At 36.6% G+C, this 17,782-nt stretch overlaps 3 protein-coding genes across 3 annotated transcripts in view; all 3 read left to right on the top strand.

Annotated features, from left to right (window-relative positions):
* The window catches only part of LOC127860497 (helicase with zinc finger domain 2-like), a 58,551-nt gene extending 46,250 nt beyond the window's left edge, over positions 1-12,301 (top strand). Inside the window, exons 12-21 of the mRNA XM_052398603.1 lie at positions 4,562-5,767; positions 5,973-6,061; positions 6,324-6,488; positions 6,640-6,777; positions 6,910-7,295; positions 7,499-7,729; positions 7,924-8,220; positions 8,461-8,611; positions 8,799-8,966; positions 9,201-12,301. Of these exons, the coding sequence (XP_052254563.1) occupies positions 4,562-5,767; positions 5,973-6,061; positions 6,324-6,488; positions 6,640-6,777; positions 6,910-7,295; positions 7,499-7,729; positions 7,924-8,220; positions 8,461-8,611; positions 8,799-8,966; positions 9,201-9,601 (3,232 nt within the window). The 3' untranslated portion in view covers positions 9,602-12,301. The remainder of the gene's footprint in view (positions 1-4,561; positions 5,768-5,972; positions 6,062-6,323; positions 6,489-6,639; positions 6,778-6,909; positions 7,296-7,498; positions 7,730-7,923; positions 8,221-8,460; positions 8,612-8,798; positions 8,967-9,200) is intronic.
* LOC127860502 (helicase with zinc finger domain 2-like) lies at positions 2,597-3,527 on the top strand. Its single transcript, XM_052398609.1, has one exon. It carries the CDS (start codon positions 2,738-2,740, stop codon positions 3,449-3,451), a length of 714 nt encoding a protein of 237 aa, XP_052254569.1. The 5' UTR covers positions 2,597-2,737; the 3' UTR covers positions 3,452-3,527.
* A 3,077-nt stretch (positions 12,302-15,378) lies between the features above and the next one.
* The window catches only part of LOC127860768 (microtubule-actin cross-linking factor 1, isoforms 1/2/3/4/5-like), a 258,995-nt gene continuing 256,591 nt past the window's right edge, over positions 15,379-17,782 (top strand). Inside the window, 1 exon segment of the mRNA XM_052399044.1 lies at positions 15,379-15,663. The gene's annotated coding sequence lies outside the window, so the exon portion shown is untranslated.

The raw sequence follows: 17,782 nt of genomic DNA, 5'->3' as shown, positions 1-17,782 counted from the left end.
TTATTTAAATGGTAAGTGATTTGCCAAAAAATATATAAACTTAAATATTATCTTTGTTCTTTAAGATAATTGGAATACATTTTGGAGTTCTAGAGAGTTTTATCTTTTAAAATCACTTTTTGCTACATAAGAACTTCTAAAAGGAGTAATGATCTAGTTAATTTACATATTTATGAAGTGACACATGTGCTGTGTTCACAGCCATGAAATCTTAACAAATTTAGTTATATGGCAGAAACAGATTTTAAATGTTATACATTTTAAAAGCGCATAGTCATATTTATCACTTTCCTTAACTTTTTGTTATTAATCCAAGTTGATGTTAAATTTTTGTTCAAATCGGCAAACTTAATGAATACAACAATATGTAACATATATATATATATATATATATATATATATATATATATATATATATATATATATATATATATATATATATATATATATTTATAACAGGTAGCACAAAAAATGAGGTTCTTTGAACTATAATTATAAGAGCAATTATATATACAAAATAATGTCTCAGCAATTTCAACCGTCGGCTCGAACCTACATGCAGTGCACGCAAATTGCATCATGTTTTTTTCACAGAAATACCGTTGTCTACCTACAACCTATTAGGTAAATCGATCCTTTCAAGAAATCCCTGACCAGATGCGTTTTGCGTTACCATAATTTAAGATTTTTCCTATGAGAATATGTCTTGTCAAAGGGATCTGGACAGCTCTTCCAAAAGAGAATACTTTATGACGTTTGAAATGGTCTTCATAAGCGGCTAACTCACCCAGTCAATAAAAATGACCGGGTTTGTTTAGTTCTCAAGCAGTCGCAAGATGCTGTGGCCACCTTTTGAAGAACGTCTCACTATATCTGCTATGCCCTTCATACTTTCAATAGCTTCAAGTGTACACTGTACCTGAATAGTACAGAAATCACAAAATAAATGTCATTTAAATATTAATCTTGTTATGTTTACTTATAAGATTACAACGATGGGCATACGAAAGTAACAAAATATCAATTTCGATGTATGCACTTACCATAAGTCCGTTTCCATCGTACTAAACAAAGCAGTCTTATTTGAGACTTCTACTAGAACACTCATTTTTTCATATTATACTGTTTTTACCAAACAAAGGAACCACCATTATTTGAGAAGTATTTCAATATTGTTTGACAGGAACTTAATGGAAATTGTTGTTTTTTGGCCTTCGCTTTAACTTTTGTGTTAAATGTTGTATGCATGTATTGCCTTTTATTGTACAGGTAATCGGTCATTTTCCTTTAATAAAAGACTGGTGGACACAAATGTCTCTACGGATAATGTTTCAGTAGTAACACTGTATCTATATGTGAGCACAACTGTTCATATATGTGTTATGCCTAGATGGCAGTGACAGGTTAAGGAAATATTTAGCAGGTGGTTCTTTGTTTGGAACATTAACGAACATAGATCGAAACATTTTTTTTAGGATGTAGACGATCGTAACCGTCTTGAAGCGCTACGCGAGCAGATTGTTATGAAGATTCCAACACATGAGGATATCGAACCCGACGAGTCATGGCTCTCTGGGACAAGTGCGGTGAATGACAATGTAAGAAAATTTGATTATATAAGTATTGGCTTGCTAGCCTTTGTTCTATCAAATCTTAACTATTCTTGACATATACGTAACGATTCTCACACATTAACCCTAATAAACGTACATTCCAAATTAATTGAAACTTTAGTCGAAAGAAGCATCGCCTGTTAAAAGCGTTGTCATACGCAACATCAATATGTTTATATTCTTCAGGTGACAAACAAGCGTCTTTCAACCACACTGAATTCTGACAGATCTCAACGTACAAAGAAACGCAGGAGACGTAAGTTTCATTTAAATTTCAAGTTCGAAGTATTCGAATTATTTGAACATGTAAACACAAAGTATGTATTCTGATTTAAAAATACTAATTTCTGCGTTAATTAGTTAATATATTTATAAATATTGGGATTATAGACGTAGACTATCAATGGACTCATTTTAAGTACAAAGGCTAGCAACTACTTTTCTGTTGTTATAGCTAAAGCACGGAATCCTAGCTTAGCTACCCCCGGTGAAGTTCAAGATCAATTAAAAGCACAAAGACAGCAGCAGCAAAGGCCAATAGAACGCTCGAATATAAGTGGCGAACGAACAATATATAACCGAACCGCACCAGTAGAAGGTCGCTCTAGCAACAACTCCCAAAATAATGGAATAGACATTGTGAACAACACGTTGAGACAGCTGCAAATTGACGAGACCTCTGATCGCTCTAGACATGCAAGCCAAGCGAGTAACACAAGTTCTGTTCAGCATGATTACGTTAGCATCTTTGATTCAGATTCAGATGACGACACTGACGATGAAACTACATCATTAAATTCCAGCTCGAATACATCCGGTCTTAATATTGAAGATGCTATTGAAGACAATGAACCGTTGATAGATGACAATTCCTCGTTTTATGAACAAAGTTGTCGGTTCTACCAGGAGGCTGAGGTTGATGAGAACGTGGAAAATTTAATGAAAGAGGATATATTGTTGAAACGAGGCATTCAATTAAATATGGCGTATCTGAGTCCAGTTCGAAGACAGACATCCAGATGTAACGAAACGTGATACATTCTATGTAAAACCTTTATCTGAGGCTGAAATGAAAGAAAAGATTCTTATGAACCCACAAAAGTATATTCCCTGTACCTATTCAGATGGAAGGCGCGCATGAAGCGTTTTGCACTCCTGTTGGCGGAAATCATCCTTTCTCAGTGATTGAGATATCTGGACGATCGAAGATCGGACAAGTTTTCAATGAGGATAAAGTTCTCGTAGAACTACTAGACGACAATGAAAAGCACGAGAAACGATTTGGTAGAGTCCTGGGTATATTGGAACGCCAGCGACATAAAGACGTTCAGAACCCTGTCTTTGTCTGCACACTGGACGAAGTAGACAGTCACCTGGTACGCCCGATGTGTAAAACTGTACCCAAAATACACATTATCAACAAACAGATTGTTGAAAAGTTTGGACACAAAGTAAAACGCTTCAAGTGTGAAGTTTATGAATACGATGAGAGGGCAGGAGTACTTTGTGAGCCAAAGATATATGACATAAATCCTGCAGGACAGAAAACGTACGTGTTTCTTGTCGCGTACATAAGCTGGAGTCCTCTACATGTTTATCCTATTGGGGCCATCATCAAGATTTTAAATTGGGGAAACAGCATTCCGAAAGGATTGACAATACTCAACCTCCAGCATGAAGTTCCATCCATGTACAAACGTGAAACAGTGAACAGGACCGAGAGCATTGTTCGCCAAGGTAGAGATGAGCCAAAGGAAAAGCATGTTTCAAGGAAGAACCGATCTTACACACCTGGAGGTGTTTACTATAGATCCGCTAGAATCGAAAGACTTGGATGATGCTCTTAGTATCGAGTCAGATGGGGACGGGTATAGAGTTGGTGTGCATATTGCAGACGTCTCATCGTTTGTTGAAAAGGACGATCCTATCGACATTGAAGCCCACGACCGGTCGACTACATTTTATCCCGGAATTCGAAGACCAAGGAACATGATACCTGAACCACTAAGCTCAAATCTCTGCAGTCTGTTGCCTCATCGACGACGATTGACAATGTCGGTGTTCTTCCTCCTTGATAATAAAGGGCAACAAAGACAGATGGAAGGTGACAATTTTCTTATCGAAGAATCCTTCATTAGATCGCGGCAACAGCTGTCTTATGGCGAGGCTCAAGATATAATTCAATCAAACGAAAACTGCAATGATAATCAACTTTCAAAGGACATTCGAATGCTGTTTCGACTGGCAAAGAAAATCAGAATGAAACGACTTGGTAAGGCAATGTTTTCAATGAATCAAGATTGGGAGGAGAGTACGAACGAAGAGTCGATGTCGGAAACTAGAGAAGCACATTACCTTATTGAAGAATTCATGATAATGGCCAACAAGAAAATAGCGCAGGTATTGAAAAGGCGATTTCAGGGTTGTCTACCGATTCGTCGCCAGCCGCCGCCTTGTTTGGAAGGTCTTCAGGAATTCATCAATAAGAATGGACCATACATTGACATTATGTCTATGTTTCAAGGAAAAAATCTGAATGGCTTAGAGAGAGGCGTCAATAATTATCTAGACAGCGTGGATTCAAATACAGAAACTAAACACGTCGCGGTTACAGAAGGGCTATGGAAGCGAATGAAGTCATCACCTGAATTTGCAGCGAAGAGTCTTCAGACGGATCTGTTGTTTGCGTATCAACATGTCATCTATCAGCAATGGATCTCTATCCAAGAACGTGCTGGGTATGTGTGCGCCGCAAGCGTGTCGGAAGAAGATGGGAAACATTACTCCTTGGGGTTGTACCCCTACACGCACTTTACCTCTCCCATCAGGAGGTACAACGATCTTGTCATTCACAGATTGTTACGGGCTTATATACGGCGTCAGCAATCTCCTTACAGCAGAGAAGAAATAGAAAATATATGTGTGAAAGTGAATGCAATGTCAAGAAGGTCTAAGCAGTACCAACGAGATTGTAAAGCGCTTCAGGAAGCTGTCGATTTGCACAACAACCCACAGATGATAGGATGTTTCGTTGATGATGTCACAGACCGCGGATTATCGTTATGTTCTCCCTTACTAAAACACGCAAAGAAAACGAATCGAGAGTTGAGTTTTAACCTTCTCGTTATGGGTTTTAAACCAGAGGTGTTTCAGGACCCAATCACAAACTGGAACAGTGTAAAAGCGACTTGGAGAAAACGTCTGTATGATGTCAAAGGTGAGGCCCCTATGTACCCGCCAGATCGCGGCAACGTCCTTACGTTAAATCATCTGAGACACGTGACGTTCATTCCATTGCCCATCTGGGCGAAAATGGTGCAAGCGGCGGCTGATGGTCGACTCGATGACCTTTCGAGACACGTGAAGATCGCTGCCTCAAAGGGTAAGATCAACGACAAAGGTTATGACGATGTCAGCACTGAATGTCGCGAAATCGAACTCCTGCAACCGAGCACGAAATTCTCCATGACATTCGCAAGAGGACAGACATTAAACGTTCAGATTACAGCAGGGCCACAGAGGGGCTTATTAGCTGTTAAACCAATGCTGTTTCACATGACCCACAGTGTCAATCTCTGCCTGTTGCACACGGATGACCCTGTTTTGCATCTTTACCAGTATGTAACGAATTCAACATGCGATCAATACCGGAGCGTGAAACAATACTTGCAACGCTGGTTACCGTTGATTTTGATGGAGGCGGCCACTGGAATAGTTCAAAATGAAGAATCTTGTTGCATAAAAAATATTCCTATCAAATTTACATCAGAGCGACAAGGAAAATTTTCCTTGAGCCTTGCTCACTGCGAGACCAGAAATATAGAATTGTCGGGCACAGAAACCGACGACGAAGAAGATGGTGAAACTGACCGCGACTCTTTGTCGTATGACTGGCTCTGCTTGAAGGCAGCTATTCCAAATGCCAAGCAAGAAGCCAATGATTGCCAATGCGTGTTCGGAAACCTGCAGAACTTTTGGGTAGGACATGCTCAGGTGACATGTGTCAAGAAGCTGAAAGATGCTAACCAGACAGGCAAATTAAAGGTTTCATTTGAACTTCATGACAAAACCCAACAAGTTCCCTTTGAACTGACACAAGATGCGAAAAACGCAAAATATCAGGTTGAGATACTGCGCAAGTCGGAAGTTGATAGGTAAAATGCATTGTATATTTTATTATACAAAACAATCACACTCTTATAATTCTAAAGTACTAATTTCTAACATGCATACATTTAATTTAAACCAGTCTAATAAATAACACATATAGTTGAAAACAAATCTTATCTACACACTGTTATATTATACATGAAAAAGGTTTTGTTAAATATTATGTTGACATTGAAGTTCATGTTGCAGGAGAACGGAAAGTTTTATTAAGAAGCTAGCTTCGTGTGGCAATATTTTGGCGGTAAATATTGCCCTCAACACCAAAATACCAGATCTTGGTAAGGGTTTTATTCTTGTGTTTTTTGTGTGATTAGTTGTGATATTGACCACTTGCCATTAATAAAGGACTTGTGCTACCATTAACTTGGCTAAATAGCTGACTAAGTACTTATAATAATGATATGGGTTTATTAAATTAATTATTTTGAATACATTTTATGTCCTTTCAGATGCTGCATGTTTTTTGCAATGTATGTCTTAACGATATATTCTAGTTAAGACTATGTATTCATCTGTTTTGACATGTGTTTACTCTTTCAGACCGAGATCATATGCATATTGTGAGCACGTTGTCAAAGCGTGACTTGTCCTTCGAAGGCATGGAGGGAAGTGACGAAAGGCCGCTTCCGCCAAACAATAAAATGCAACAGAAAGCTATCGACAAAGCCCTTAAATCAAGATTCACTCTTATTCAGGGTCCACCTGGTAAATAGTCGATGGATTATTGTTTAACATGCATGAAATAAATAACACTAAAATTAGTCGGACATAAATGGTGGAACTGCCATCGGTTAAAGTTTATTTTGCAATATGAATAGATAGTTAGTTGAATTATATGATCATATAATAATTCCAGGAACTGGAAAAACGTACACGGGGATCAAGCTAATGTACCTGTTTGACAAGATAAATCGCATTCTACACAAAGAAGGAAAACCCAGCAAACAGGTGCTGTTTTGTGGACCGTCAAACAAGTCGGTTGATCTTGTTGCCAGTAAGTATTTACAGGTCATTTGTTTCGTCTTTGCATAAATGCAGGTGAAGTGAACGTTTTGTGGTTGGTACTGTTACAATAGTAATCCGTTACAAGTATAACGGAAAATTGTTATATTTTATCCTATTACAGGATGGATGTTGAATCGAATGGGAAACTACAAACCAAACTTTGTAAGAGTCTACGGTCGGTCAATTGAAGCGATGGACTTTCCCATTCCCGGTCGCACATTCGTATCAAAAAAGAGTACGCGGACTTTGAAGCCAGATGAGATTCTTAAATCGGTGACCCTGCATCACTTGATTCGTGAAAAGGGTAAGAAATACGCCGAGGAAATCAAAGCGATGGACCAATTCTTCAAGAAAAACAACTATGCCCCAATGCCCAAAGAGGTTAGCAGATACGTGCATCTTATCCGTGAGGCATCCATAGACGAGATACGTAAGCACGATGTTATTCTGTGCACCACTGCAGTAGGCTCAAACCCCAAGGTGTTGGAGGCAACGTCCGTTCACCAGGTATGTTAATTTGTTGTTTGTTTTCGTTTTGTATTAGCAGTAGAGTTATTTTGTGTGTTGATTCTATGAACTTGTTTATATTGTAGATATGACGATTTCTAAAATGTATTTACCCTTACGTATGAAAAAGAGCTTTATGATTATGTATACATTGTACTTTAAGAGTATTTACATATATTTGGACTATATTTGCATACTTTCAGGTTATTGTCGATGAAGCTGGAATGTGTCCTGAGCCACAATGTTTGGTTCCGATTATTGCTACAAAAGCTGAGCAGGTGGTTCTTATTGGGGACCACAAACAATTACGACCGATCATCATGTGTAGAGAGGCAGCACAGCTGGGCATGGAGACGTCGCTGTTTGAGAGATACGCCACGTCGAGCAGCTCTTGCAACGTTCAGTTTGTAATGCTAAACGAACAGTATCGCATGGTAAGTGAGCTGTCGTCCGTTTCTATGATTGTTAGCGCAGATATCCTGACGTTTATATATACAAAACATTTTGATAAGAAGCACCAATCTGCACGTGTGTATTTTGTATCACTCGTCACTGTGTATAGGCTTTTTGAGCGCGTTTTCTGTTGCGTGATAGACTTTAATCGTGGATTGATTATTTTGAACTTCAGCATCCAGCTATCTGCGAATTCCCGTCTCGCCAGTTTTATGACAAGAAATTAATTACTCGTAATGGCGCCTGGTTATCAAAAGCACTTGAAAGGCCTCTTCAGATTTGGCCACGAAATCCATATGGTGTGTGTCCCCACGCAAGATTACCCCGAATGCCATGTCCGCGTGGCGATTGCCCCGAACGGATATACCCTCACGTCCTGTTGCACGTGGAGGGTGAGGAGAAAGTGCTTACAGTGTCCACGGAAGACGGCAACGAACAGTCGAAGAGTAACGAAGCGGAAATCAATGAAGTGGTAAGTGCTGACTTCGAGATTCATTTAACTATCACCACTTTTTGTCATGTTTAACGGATTGTCAGAATAAGTAAACTTTTGTTTTTAAATGCATCGACTTAATACACTGAAAACCAATATCCGATGAAAATTGGTGTGAATTGTGGTGTTGACAAAAATAATGTTTCAACCCTTACCTGTGTAATGTGTGTCGCCTTGTTTACATAATCATAGTCTTCATGGTTGCATATCTTTTCACAGATAAGAATCTTCCGGTATCTTGGTGACCAAACCGACTTTGCGCAGGTCTGCATCCTTTCTCAATATAACGCTCAGTGTGCCGAGATCAGACGCAGACTGAAGGAAGAACGACTGGTAGACACAAATGTCAGCACTGTTGTTTCGAGTCAGGGTGAGCGATCCAATATGTTTTGGTATAAAGTGCGCAATTTACTACATGAAAAGACTTCTAATTGACCGTTCAAAGCATGGATGATTAACATGTCATGAACAAACATGCCGCTAATGCAGTTGACAATTAAACTGAATAAGTTCAATGCTTCTTTCAAATAAATGTAGATATATATTTTAATGTACAGGTGGTGAGTGGGATTATGTGATCTTCAGCACCGTGCGATCCTTACCCGAGTACAAAATAGAAAAGAATCCGACCTTAGGCTGGTGCAAGCACAATCTGGGCTTTATCACAGACCGTAACCAGGTCAACGTTGCTATAACAAGAGCTCGGAAAGGCTTGGTCATCATAGGTAGATTGCTTTTCTAAATAACAACACAATTGATTAATACAATCATTTTTTGTTTAATCCGAAAGCAAGACTTGTAAATATGTTGAAATAGTAATACATTATCAATTTCAACTATCGAATACCATACTTGTTTTGGTTCAATTAATGCAAAGTATATATTTTAGTATATGCACATGTATTATTTTTAAAAAGGTTTGATTGCCAAATCTTCATAACGGTTTCTCTCACTTGAAGGCAATAGGAATCTCCTGCAATGTGACCCTGTCTGGCGCAAAATGATTGAATATTACGACGAGGGAGGATGCGTTATGCCAGCTAATCAGTTTCCTCAACAGGGAGTTGAAAAATCGAGACAAGAACGTCTGCTAGAACGCACGGCTCTCAATAAGCGCAGATATGGCGACTCGATATTTGAATCTGGCGTGGGACAAGCGACATTTTGGGAAGGTTCTTTTGACGTGCCTGATGATGACGACATCGAAGACAATTTCACTGGAGGCACACCGAATGGAAACGCATCGCAGGCCCAAGTGTCGTTCGGTCGAGGGGCTGGTTCCGCTAGAGGGCGCTTAAACCAGAGAGGGGCTCGGTCAACACAAGTGAGACGAGGTGGCAACCGTACTCAGAGGAAATAGTAATGGCCGAAAAAGCTGGTCATTGGGCACGAAGGCGTGCGTTTATCACGGTGAATATTATAGTGTACTTCCAGAACTGGAAAATTATTATAAATAAATGTTAACCTGTTGTATCATTTTTTTTGTTGATGTTGTTATGGGATATTATTTATAACCATGCATCATATTTCAAATCAGGTGTTATTTATCGTGAATATGCTCAGTTGTAAATTATATTTTTCGTGTTAATGTCATAGTAGTGAGTTAATTACCTTTTACATGTATAACCTGTAAAATCATGTACTTCATTTAATGGTGAAATTCGAAGTTCCGTTTGTAAATTATGATTTGCTTTCCGACAAAGTCATGTTGAATTTAAAAATGCTATTTTATTGAATATTGTGAAAGGTTTGGAAGAATTAAGTGCCTTTGTATTTTTTTTCTTTATAGAATGTATAGTCTATTAATTGTGTTTGTTTTATTTAATTGTTTTCAATATTCTAATTGTATGTCCTGTCATTGCCAATCTGAAATCAATCATGCTTACTAAAACATATATGTAATTGATCATACGTTGACGTCTTGTGTTTGTTTTTTCGTACTTTGTAATCAAAGGATTGCTTGTGTTGTTTGCTTTTTACTTTGTTTTCAACGGTATTTCTAATTTATCCATGACATACAGTTACATGTTTCTGATTTAATTTTGCGTAACAAGTTGTTCTTCATTTTTATTCCGGTGTTAATTTTGTATCTTTGATTCCGTTGTTCCGTTGTTCGTTGTGTGTTTGTTATTCCTGACTTGTATTTTGTATGATTCGCCACGAAGAAAATGTGGCAAAACTTGTGTTAAACGATTTTATTTTTGGTTCAAAGATAATGCCTCTTAAACATGTGCTTCCAATTAAACGTATCCATTAGTTTATAATCCTTGAATGGCAGTTATTGACCCAATTGCTTTACATTGTCCATGTCAGTTTGAGATTGTTGAACTCTATGTATGTTTAACATCGTATAGTGCAAGAGTGGGGGTTTCGTAATGTTTTCTACGTTTATTTGCCAGTTTAAAATCAATGCACATATTTTTGTTCGTGCTAAATAATTGATTTAGTGAGAATTTTTACGTTGACCAACCATCGGTTTAAGCAACACATATTTAGAATAATTAGAGGTAGCTTTTTGACGAGAAAATCGTGTACATGTTTACCATTTCGAGTTAATAAGATTGCCAATGCTACATGTGCCATATTGTTTAGAAATTTTTATCTTTTGATTTGCAAGTTCACAAAAGCTGTTTTTTCATTATCAGTTTTATAAAAACTTATTCTAAGGCTTCAAATCGTACATCAAATCATTTCTGTCTTCAGTTGTCAAAACACCTATATACTGTTTGATTCCAATAATGTCGCTTTAATGGAATTACCATTTTTATTCATTTGCTTCTTAATATTAAATCACCTAAACTTGTTTTATTAGTAGCACAGCCCCATTAATATTTTTATTTAGTACTGCCCCTGGAATTTGTTCACGTCATTATGTCATTATGGATTTTTGTGACGTCAAACGACCGACTTTCCCAGTTGTAATCTACATGCATAGGTCATTGGGTTTATAACGTTCCATTTTATTTATATTTTCTCTCTGATAGGCGTTTCTTGTTTGATTTAATTATTTTTATTTTTTTTAGCAGTCACATAAACAACCATGCTATGTAATATGGAATTTTTACACCCATTATTGCTGCTTCTTCCTGTATTTTCGCGATGATTATCTGAGATATTAACTCCATGACACTATATTCTCAAATCTTTTTCTATAAAGAAGGAATGTAGTTGACAATTGTTAATAGTTTTATTTGATCGTTCGTCAAAAAGTTGTAACTCTGTTACCCCGGTACTCTTGTATCTTAAATGCAATTGAGTAATTAAATAGTAATTAAATTGAATGCGTTTTAATTCCCTTTTATTATTGTTTAATTTGAGTTACAATGCTATGACGTTAAATTTTATTTACACTTAAATGTATTATGAATATTGCTGGGCCAAGTGTGAGGTTTAGCGCTCTATAACCAGGTTTAAACCCCCAATGCTTTGCATTGACCGTTCCAAGGCGGTGACCCCAGCTTTATTCATATTTTGTGTTTATGTTGGTTTGTATTGTGCTGAATTGTGCTGTATTGTACTGTTTGGGCAATCGGTCACTTGCATTAAATAAAGGACCAACTAATTGTTTATAATGAAAATTCAATACTGCTCCAGCAGCTGGAGTTTCACTTCTTTATATTTAACTGTACAGAATCAAACTTCCCCGCTGCACTAAATGATTCATGTGTATATTACATGTTATTGTAAGATAAAAGTAAAGATGTTATGCTCAAAAGCGTTCTACTTATTCTAAAAAGGTTTATTTTTGTGCATATTTCTTAAAATATTATTTTGGAAATACAAGTATTGTATTAAGATGCTTAGTTACGCAGTGCCATTTTTCAGTATTGTTTTACCATTATGGGATTAGAACAAAGACGTGTGGTGTGGAGTCATTTAATAGCACGAGAATTTTCTTTCGATTTCTTTTCATGTCTTTCAATCTATGTGATACATTTTTATATTTCATTTATTTTCCTCTGATTTTCAACTTTTTGTTATCTGTTGATTTTTAGATCTTTTATATTCAAGCTAGTTGTGCTTTTTGCAAGATGTTATGTAATAAAATCACTAAATTTCATCTGTCGTTTATCTTTTTAATTATTTGCACCTTTGTGTTGTGTTGTGAAAATCGTATATATCAAAAATAAAGGAGGTCATTTGCTATTTATATCTGGAATATTTATCGAATCATCCGAGCTATCCAACTCGGCCATTATGTCTGTGTCGCCGTCGACGTTTGCGTCGGCATCCTCTGATTAAGTTAAACATGCAACACCTTTATACATATGTTTGTGGTTCTTGTTTGAGGTCAATGACCAAGCTCCATAACTATCACCTACAAATTAGCTTAATTATGCCCAAATTGAACATTCTTATTATCAAAACTCGTATTATGTTATTATATGAGTAAATAAATAGATCACTTTATGATAAACAACGGGCACAGTATAGTTCCGAAACATGTTCCGTCATTCTGTAAACTTTAATAATCGGAGGCCTATCTTCAAATTGTTACCCGATCCACTACAGCCAGTATGTCAAGGCTATGCAATCAAATCACAGTATTATTTAGGATCAGTATTTTGTCATGTTTGTGCACTTGCAGTATTTACGTGATTCATAGCGTACATCCAATCGCATAGCTGTTAGAACAATTTTAGCGACATGTCATAGTAATAAAAAATGGTCGAAGAAAAATAATTTCTACACAAATTTGTATAACAGCTTTTTCATAAAAAACTAGAGATAAATGCATTTCGTCCACTACAAACATATCGAAATCGGGGGAAAATATGGGTCCTTCGGGCACCAAATATTGCCTAAAAAATAAAAAGATTTATATCTAAATTTGTGATATCCCATCTCGGAAGTTATTAATCATTAACAACATTGGTAGATACGACGGAGACCATAAAAGTGGATGTTATACAGATGGCGGAAGAACATAGAGGAGACTGTGTACCTCCACTCGGGAACAATTTATCATACAATTTCTTGTGAGAGGAAGAGTTATGACAATCTTAACGGATATATGCTTCCTCTCAGAAAATAAGGTTGGTTAAACTTGTCCCTGTGTAAAACCGAGTATTAGAGAGAAAAGCATCAGGGGCAGCAACATGTTTACCGTCCGCGATTAGAAACATCCGAGTGTTATCCCTTTCATTACTGACAACATAATATATTTATATATATATATATATATATATATATATATATATATATATATATATATATATATATATATATATATATATATATATATATATATATATATATATATATATATCCGACAGACATTAAAAACACATCAATATGTAAATTATACTACCTATGTAAATAGTATTACTAATTTTTACATGAACTTGCAATACTATGATTGTAAGTCCACGTGTTAATAAGTAACAGAAGTTATTGATCTAAATCCATCCATGCTTAAACTTTAAACAATTTCACACTTTTTATTATCGTGATCTTTCCTGCACAACATTGATGTGATTTTATGACTACACCCGTAACATGTCAACGTATTGACTCGTAAGCCATTTATATGGCTGGGAAGTTCACTGTTTTGTAAATATATTTGTTTATATAATAATATTGATCGTATTATTGCTATAAATACCAATGATTGCCTATGCACTATGCGTCACTTTAATAAAATATACAACTATTACAGTATCTTGTGGTGAATTAGTTTGTACGAATTTAAGAGTGTAAGATGGCCGGGTGTTAGGATGACTTAGTTTGTAGCATACTGAAGGGTGTAAGATGGCCGGGTGTTAGGATGACTTAGTTTGTAGCATACTGAAGGGTGTAAGATGGACAGGGTGTTAGGATGACTTAGTTTGTAGCATGCTGAATGGTGTAAGATGGACAGGGTGTTAGGATGACTTAGTTTGTAGCATGCTGAATGTAAGTATACTTAAGAGTACCCGGGATACATGCAAGTAGTACCCGAGCCGACAATGACCTATGGAGCCTTACTTTATGATAGAAAATGGTGTAAGAAATCAGTGATTGCTTCTTTATGGTCATGTGTGTAAGACAATTAGTGATACAAATGTGGGTCTATAGTTGTCGACTGTGTAGGTAAAATAGTTATATATACACATGTTCTTTATATAGTAATTACGGGTGTAAGATCAATAGTGATAGAGCCTTGGGTGATTCTTTCTCAATGTTGATAGACAGAGGGTGATACAATTTGAGGCAATTATTTAGTAGCCTAATGCAAGTAAGACAGGCTGAGTTCGAGGCGTAATTGGCGAAATAAGTGATTTAGATATGGAGTGATTTAGACCCGAGTTGCAAAGTAGTCAATGGTGTAATGTAGTCAATTTGTGATTGGGACTTGGTCGGTGATTTTGTATAGGATGTACTGACGACTATAAGGAAAACACAATAATATGATACATGCGTTTTATGTTTTATATTACGGACAAAATCTAATTAAGTGTTACTTGCGAATTGGGCTTCGCACGTGTTCGGTCCAATGACACACTATTGTACGTTTTAAATCGCCCCTTGCGATCATAAACGTATGTATATTGTTCTTTGTAATTGATATTAGTGTTCATAATTTCAATTCATTTCGACATTTTGTTGCAATCGTCATTTCCATCGCTGTATTTTGGATAATTGTATGCATAAATGTTCAATCCGTGAATTTACTCACGATTTTACGTCCGCATTCATTATTTAAATTGCATTTCAGATATTGTGTCCCTATAATCTATGATTGCGTCAATAAGTTTTACACAAAAGTATTCCGTGGTTTCTAATCAATATTGTTCAAGGACTTTTAAGATATGAAGTACTTGTACTTTTAACGTGGGTTTTTAAATACAGTTAAATGAAGTGCATGCCCATTTAATACAAAGACAATATTCAATAATGATTTGTAACCAAATACAGACCATTCTTAAAACCGTTGACATAAATCACATTCAGGTCGTTGACGAACACTAATTGTTAACTGTCACATACGAATTTTAATTATGAAGAGGATTTTAAATAATGAAAAGTTGTAATGAATATTCAGTTTTGTAAAACCGAAATATTACGCATGATGTAAAAGGCGTGGGTTATAATTTCCGTCAACTTAACAAAATTTGAACCGGATTTATCTAATTGTGCATTGATAGTCAGTGCACAGGGTTTGACAAGAGAGATTGTGAGACTCTTTTCGAGTAGTTATCGGAATTTGTAATCAGCGGGTACGTGTATTTTTAAGACAAACAAACTGAAAATGGTTTGCAAAGATAAAAGTGTGGCCTAAGGGATTAACAAGTCATTCAAAACAAAACGCATGCTCCAGTTATTTATTTACGCCAACAAAGTATTTAGTCATACCTGTTTCAGAAAATGTTCTGCATAAACTGAAAATGGAAATACATTGAAAGCGAAGCACAAGACATATAAAGGACTTACAATATAAAGGTTAGTTTTTCTAATTCACGCTTCAATGGACAATCGCATTTAATATGTGCAATAACTATGATATTTGAGGTAAGAATACATTGAGACTGGAAATTATTTCGAAATTGACTTGTGATGTGAAAATATTTGAACAGTAATTTGACTGAACGCTTGATTACATTACAATTTACACATTTAGTTCAAGTAAGTTATTCGTGCGTTATCAACTGCGATTACAGGCATTTGTATCGCTTAGTCACCAGAATGACTGTCTCATACATAATCAATTTATGCGTGTACGTGCGAGTGTTTTATTGCGTGGGGTGCACGTGCGTGCGTGCTTGGTGGTATATGGCACGGTTTGACCTTATGAAGAAAATGTTAACTAGTATTAACTTAATACGTGAAGTTCTTAATATGTACTTGTATAGTTGAACAACTTGCTTTATAACAGTTGTTCATAACGCTCTTAAAAACTTCGGAATCACTAATTCCACACTTTTCGCTCATTACATTACATGTTAATTGAATTATTCTAGATCTACATTTATTCTTCAACACACTGATCTTCAAATGATAACTATTTTTTTCAAACTAGAAATGGGGCCGACGCGTATCCCAACGCCGCATGTTTGACCCAGGGGGCACCCCAGAGTTGGTAATGGGGCCATGCATTGTTGAGATTGACTGTATTGTCATAAGAGATGATGTTCAGTATCAATTGGAAGTGAATCGGTGTAGAAATGAAGAAGTTAATGTAAAATAACATAAAACAAGAGATGTGTTTGTCAGACACACAATGCTACCTCCTGCGCCGCTTTGATTTATTAAAAAAAAATCATTTGGCAGGTTTACGAATTAAGCATTCAAATGACGGACATGAGCTATTTTGGCGGGGCCTTGTGCCCTGGTACCGTCACGGAAGCTAAATTGGTCTTGTGATCTGATGGATGTGAAAAGTGACTGGGGCCTCCACTACACTTTCTTACTTTTTACTTTACCTTTTTCAACCTTTACTATTGTAGCTTTACGCTTTACTTTATGTTTTTTTCTTGCGCACCGTCAAAGAAATGTCAAGCCATGACAGTTTGATGAAACCATGTAGATGTAGAGGTTAATTACTTACCTCCGTTTAAAGCGTATTACTTCCCTTGGATTTGTTTTTTTTACCTTCGACCTTGAAGGATGACCTTGACCTTTCACCACTCAAAATGTGCAGCTCCATGAGATACACATGCGTGCCGAAAATCAAGTTGCTATCTTCAATATTGCAAAAGTTATGGCCAATGCACCATACCGGGGGCATAAAAATGAGTGAAAATATCTGACCCGGCCCACCCCAACCCCCATAACTTTTGACCCAGGGGTCAGATCAAAATTCCAAATAGTGCAGGGTCCCACATATGCTCATAGCTACCACGTGTGTAAGTTTCAATGTTCTAGTGCTTATAGTGTAGGAGAAGATAGTTGCCAGGACGGACGGACGGGCAGACAGACGTACAGACGGTGGTGATAACCACAATATCCCCACGCTTTTTGAAAATTAAGTGCCCCAATCCTTAGGACGTAACACGTAACGTACAGCTGTCGACTTGCGGCATTGAATTCCACGTGCATTAAATTCTGGTGGGAACAAATTCAACAACCAATCAAAGCTGCTGTTATGAATCGCGCTCGTCGTGGTCGATTGGATAATTCTTGTCAATAACGAAAGTAACTATGAATATGCGGTAGGTTAGAATTAATATTTTAAGCGTAAGTAAATTGTGTTGGCTAGATATTATCCTTAATCATGCAACATATATACATCGTTGAAAAGAAATCGATATTTTCAACGATGCCTGGTACAGACGCCGTGCGTATATGCGATGAATCAACTGTGTAAACACGTGGGGAGTGAATACACTCGATTGATCAGCCGCCGTAGAAAACAGTGCTAGACAGCTCTCGTAGATTAGGAATAAATTGTTTATTTTCTTGTAAATATTTGGCTTAACACGATGTGTGGTTATTTATGGTAAGACATTTTAAGTGTGATTGTTTGTAATAAATGATATTTCATTGGACATTCCAGAAATAAATGTTTCATTAAAGTGCTGGCAAATCTGACTGTTATTATTGATTTAGATGAGCATTACTC

This window comes from Dreissena polymorpha, chromosome 15 (assembly GCF_020536995.1).
Source record: "Dreissena polymorpha isolate Duluth1 chromosome 15, UMN_Dpol_1.0, whole genome shotgun sequence".
NCBI lineage: Eukaryota > Metazoa > Mollusca > Bivalvia > Myida > Dreissenidae > Dreissena > Dreissena polymorpha.
This window is presented reverse-complemented; position numbering and strand designations above follow the sequence as displayed.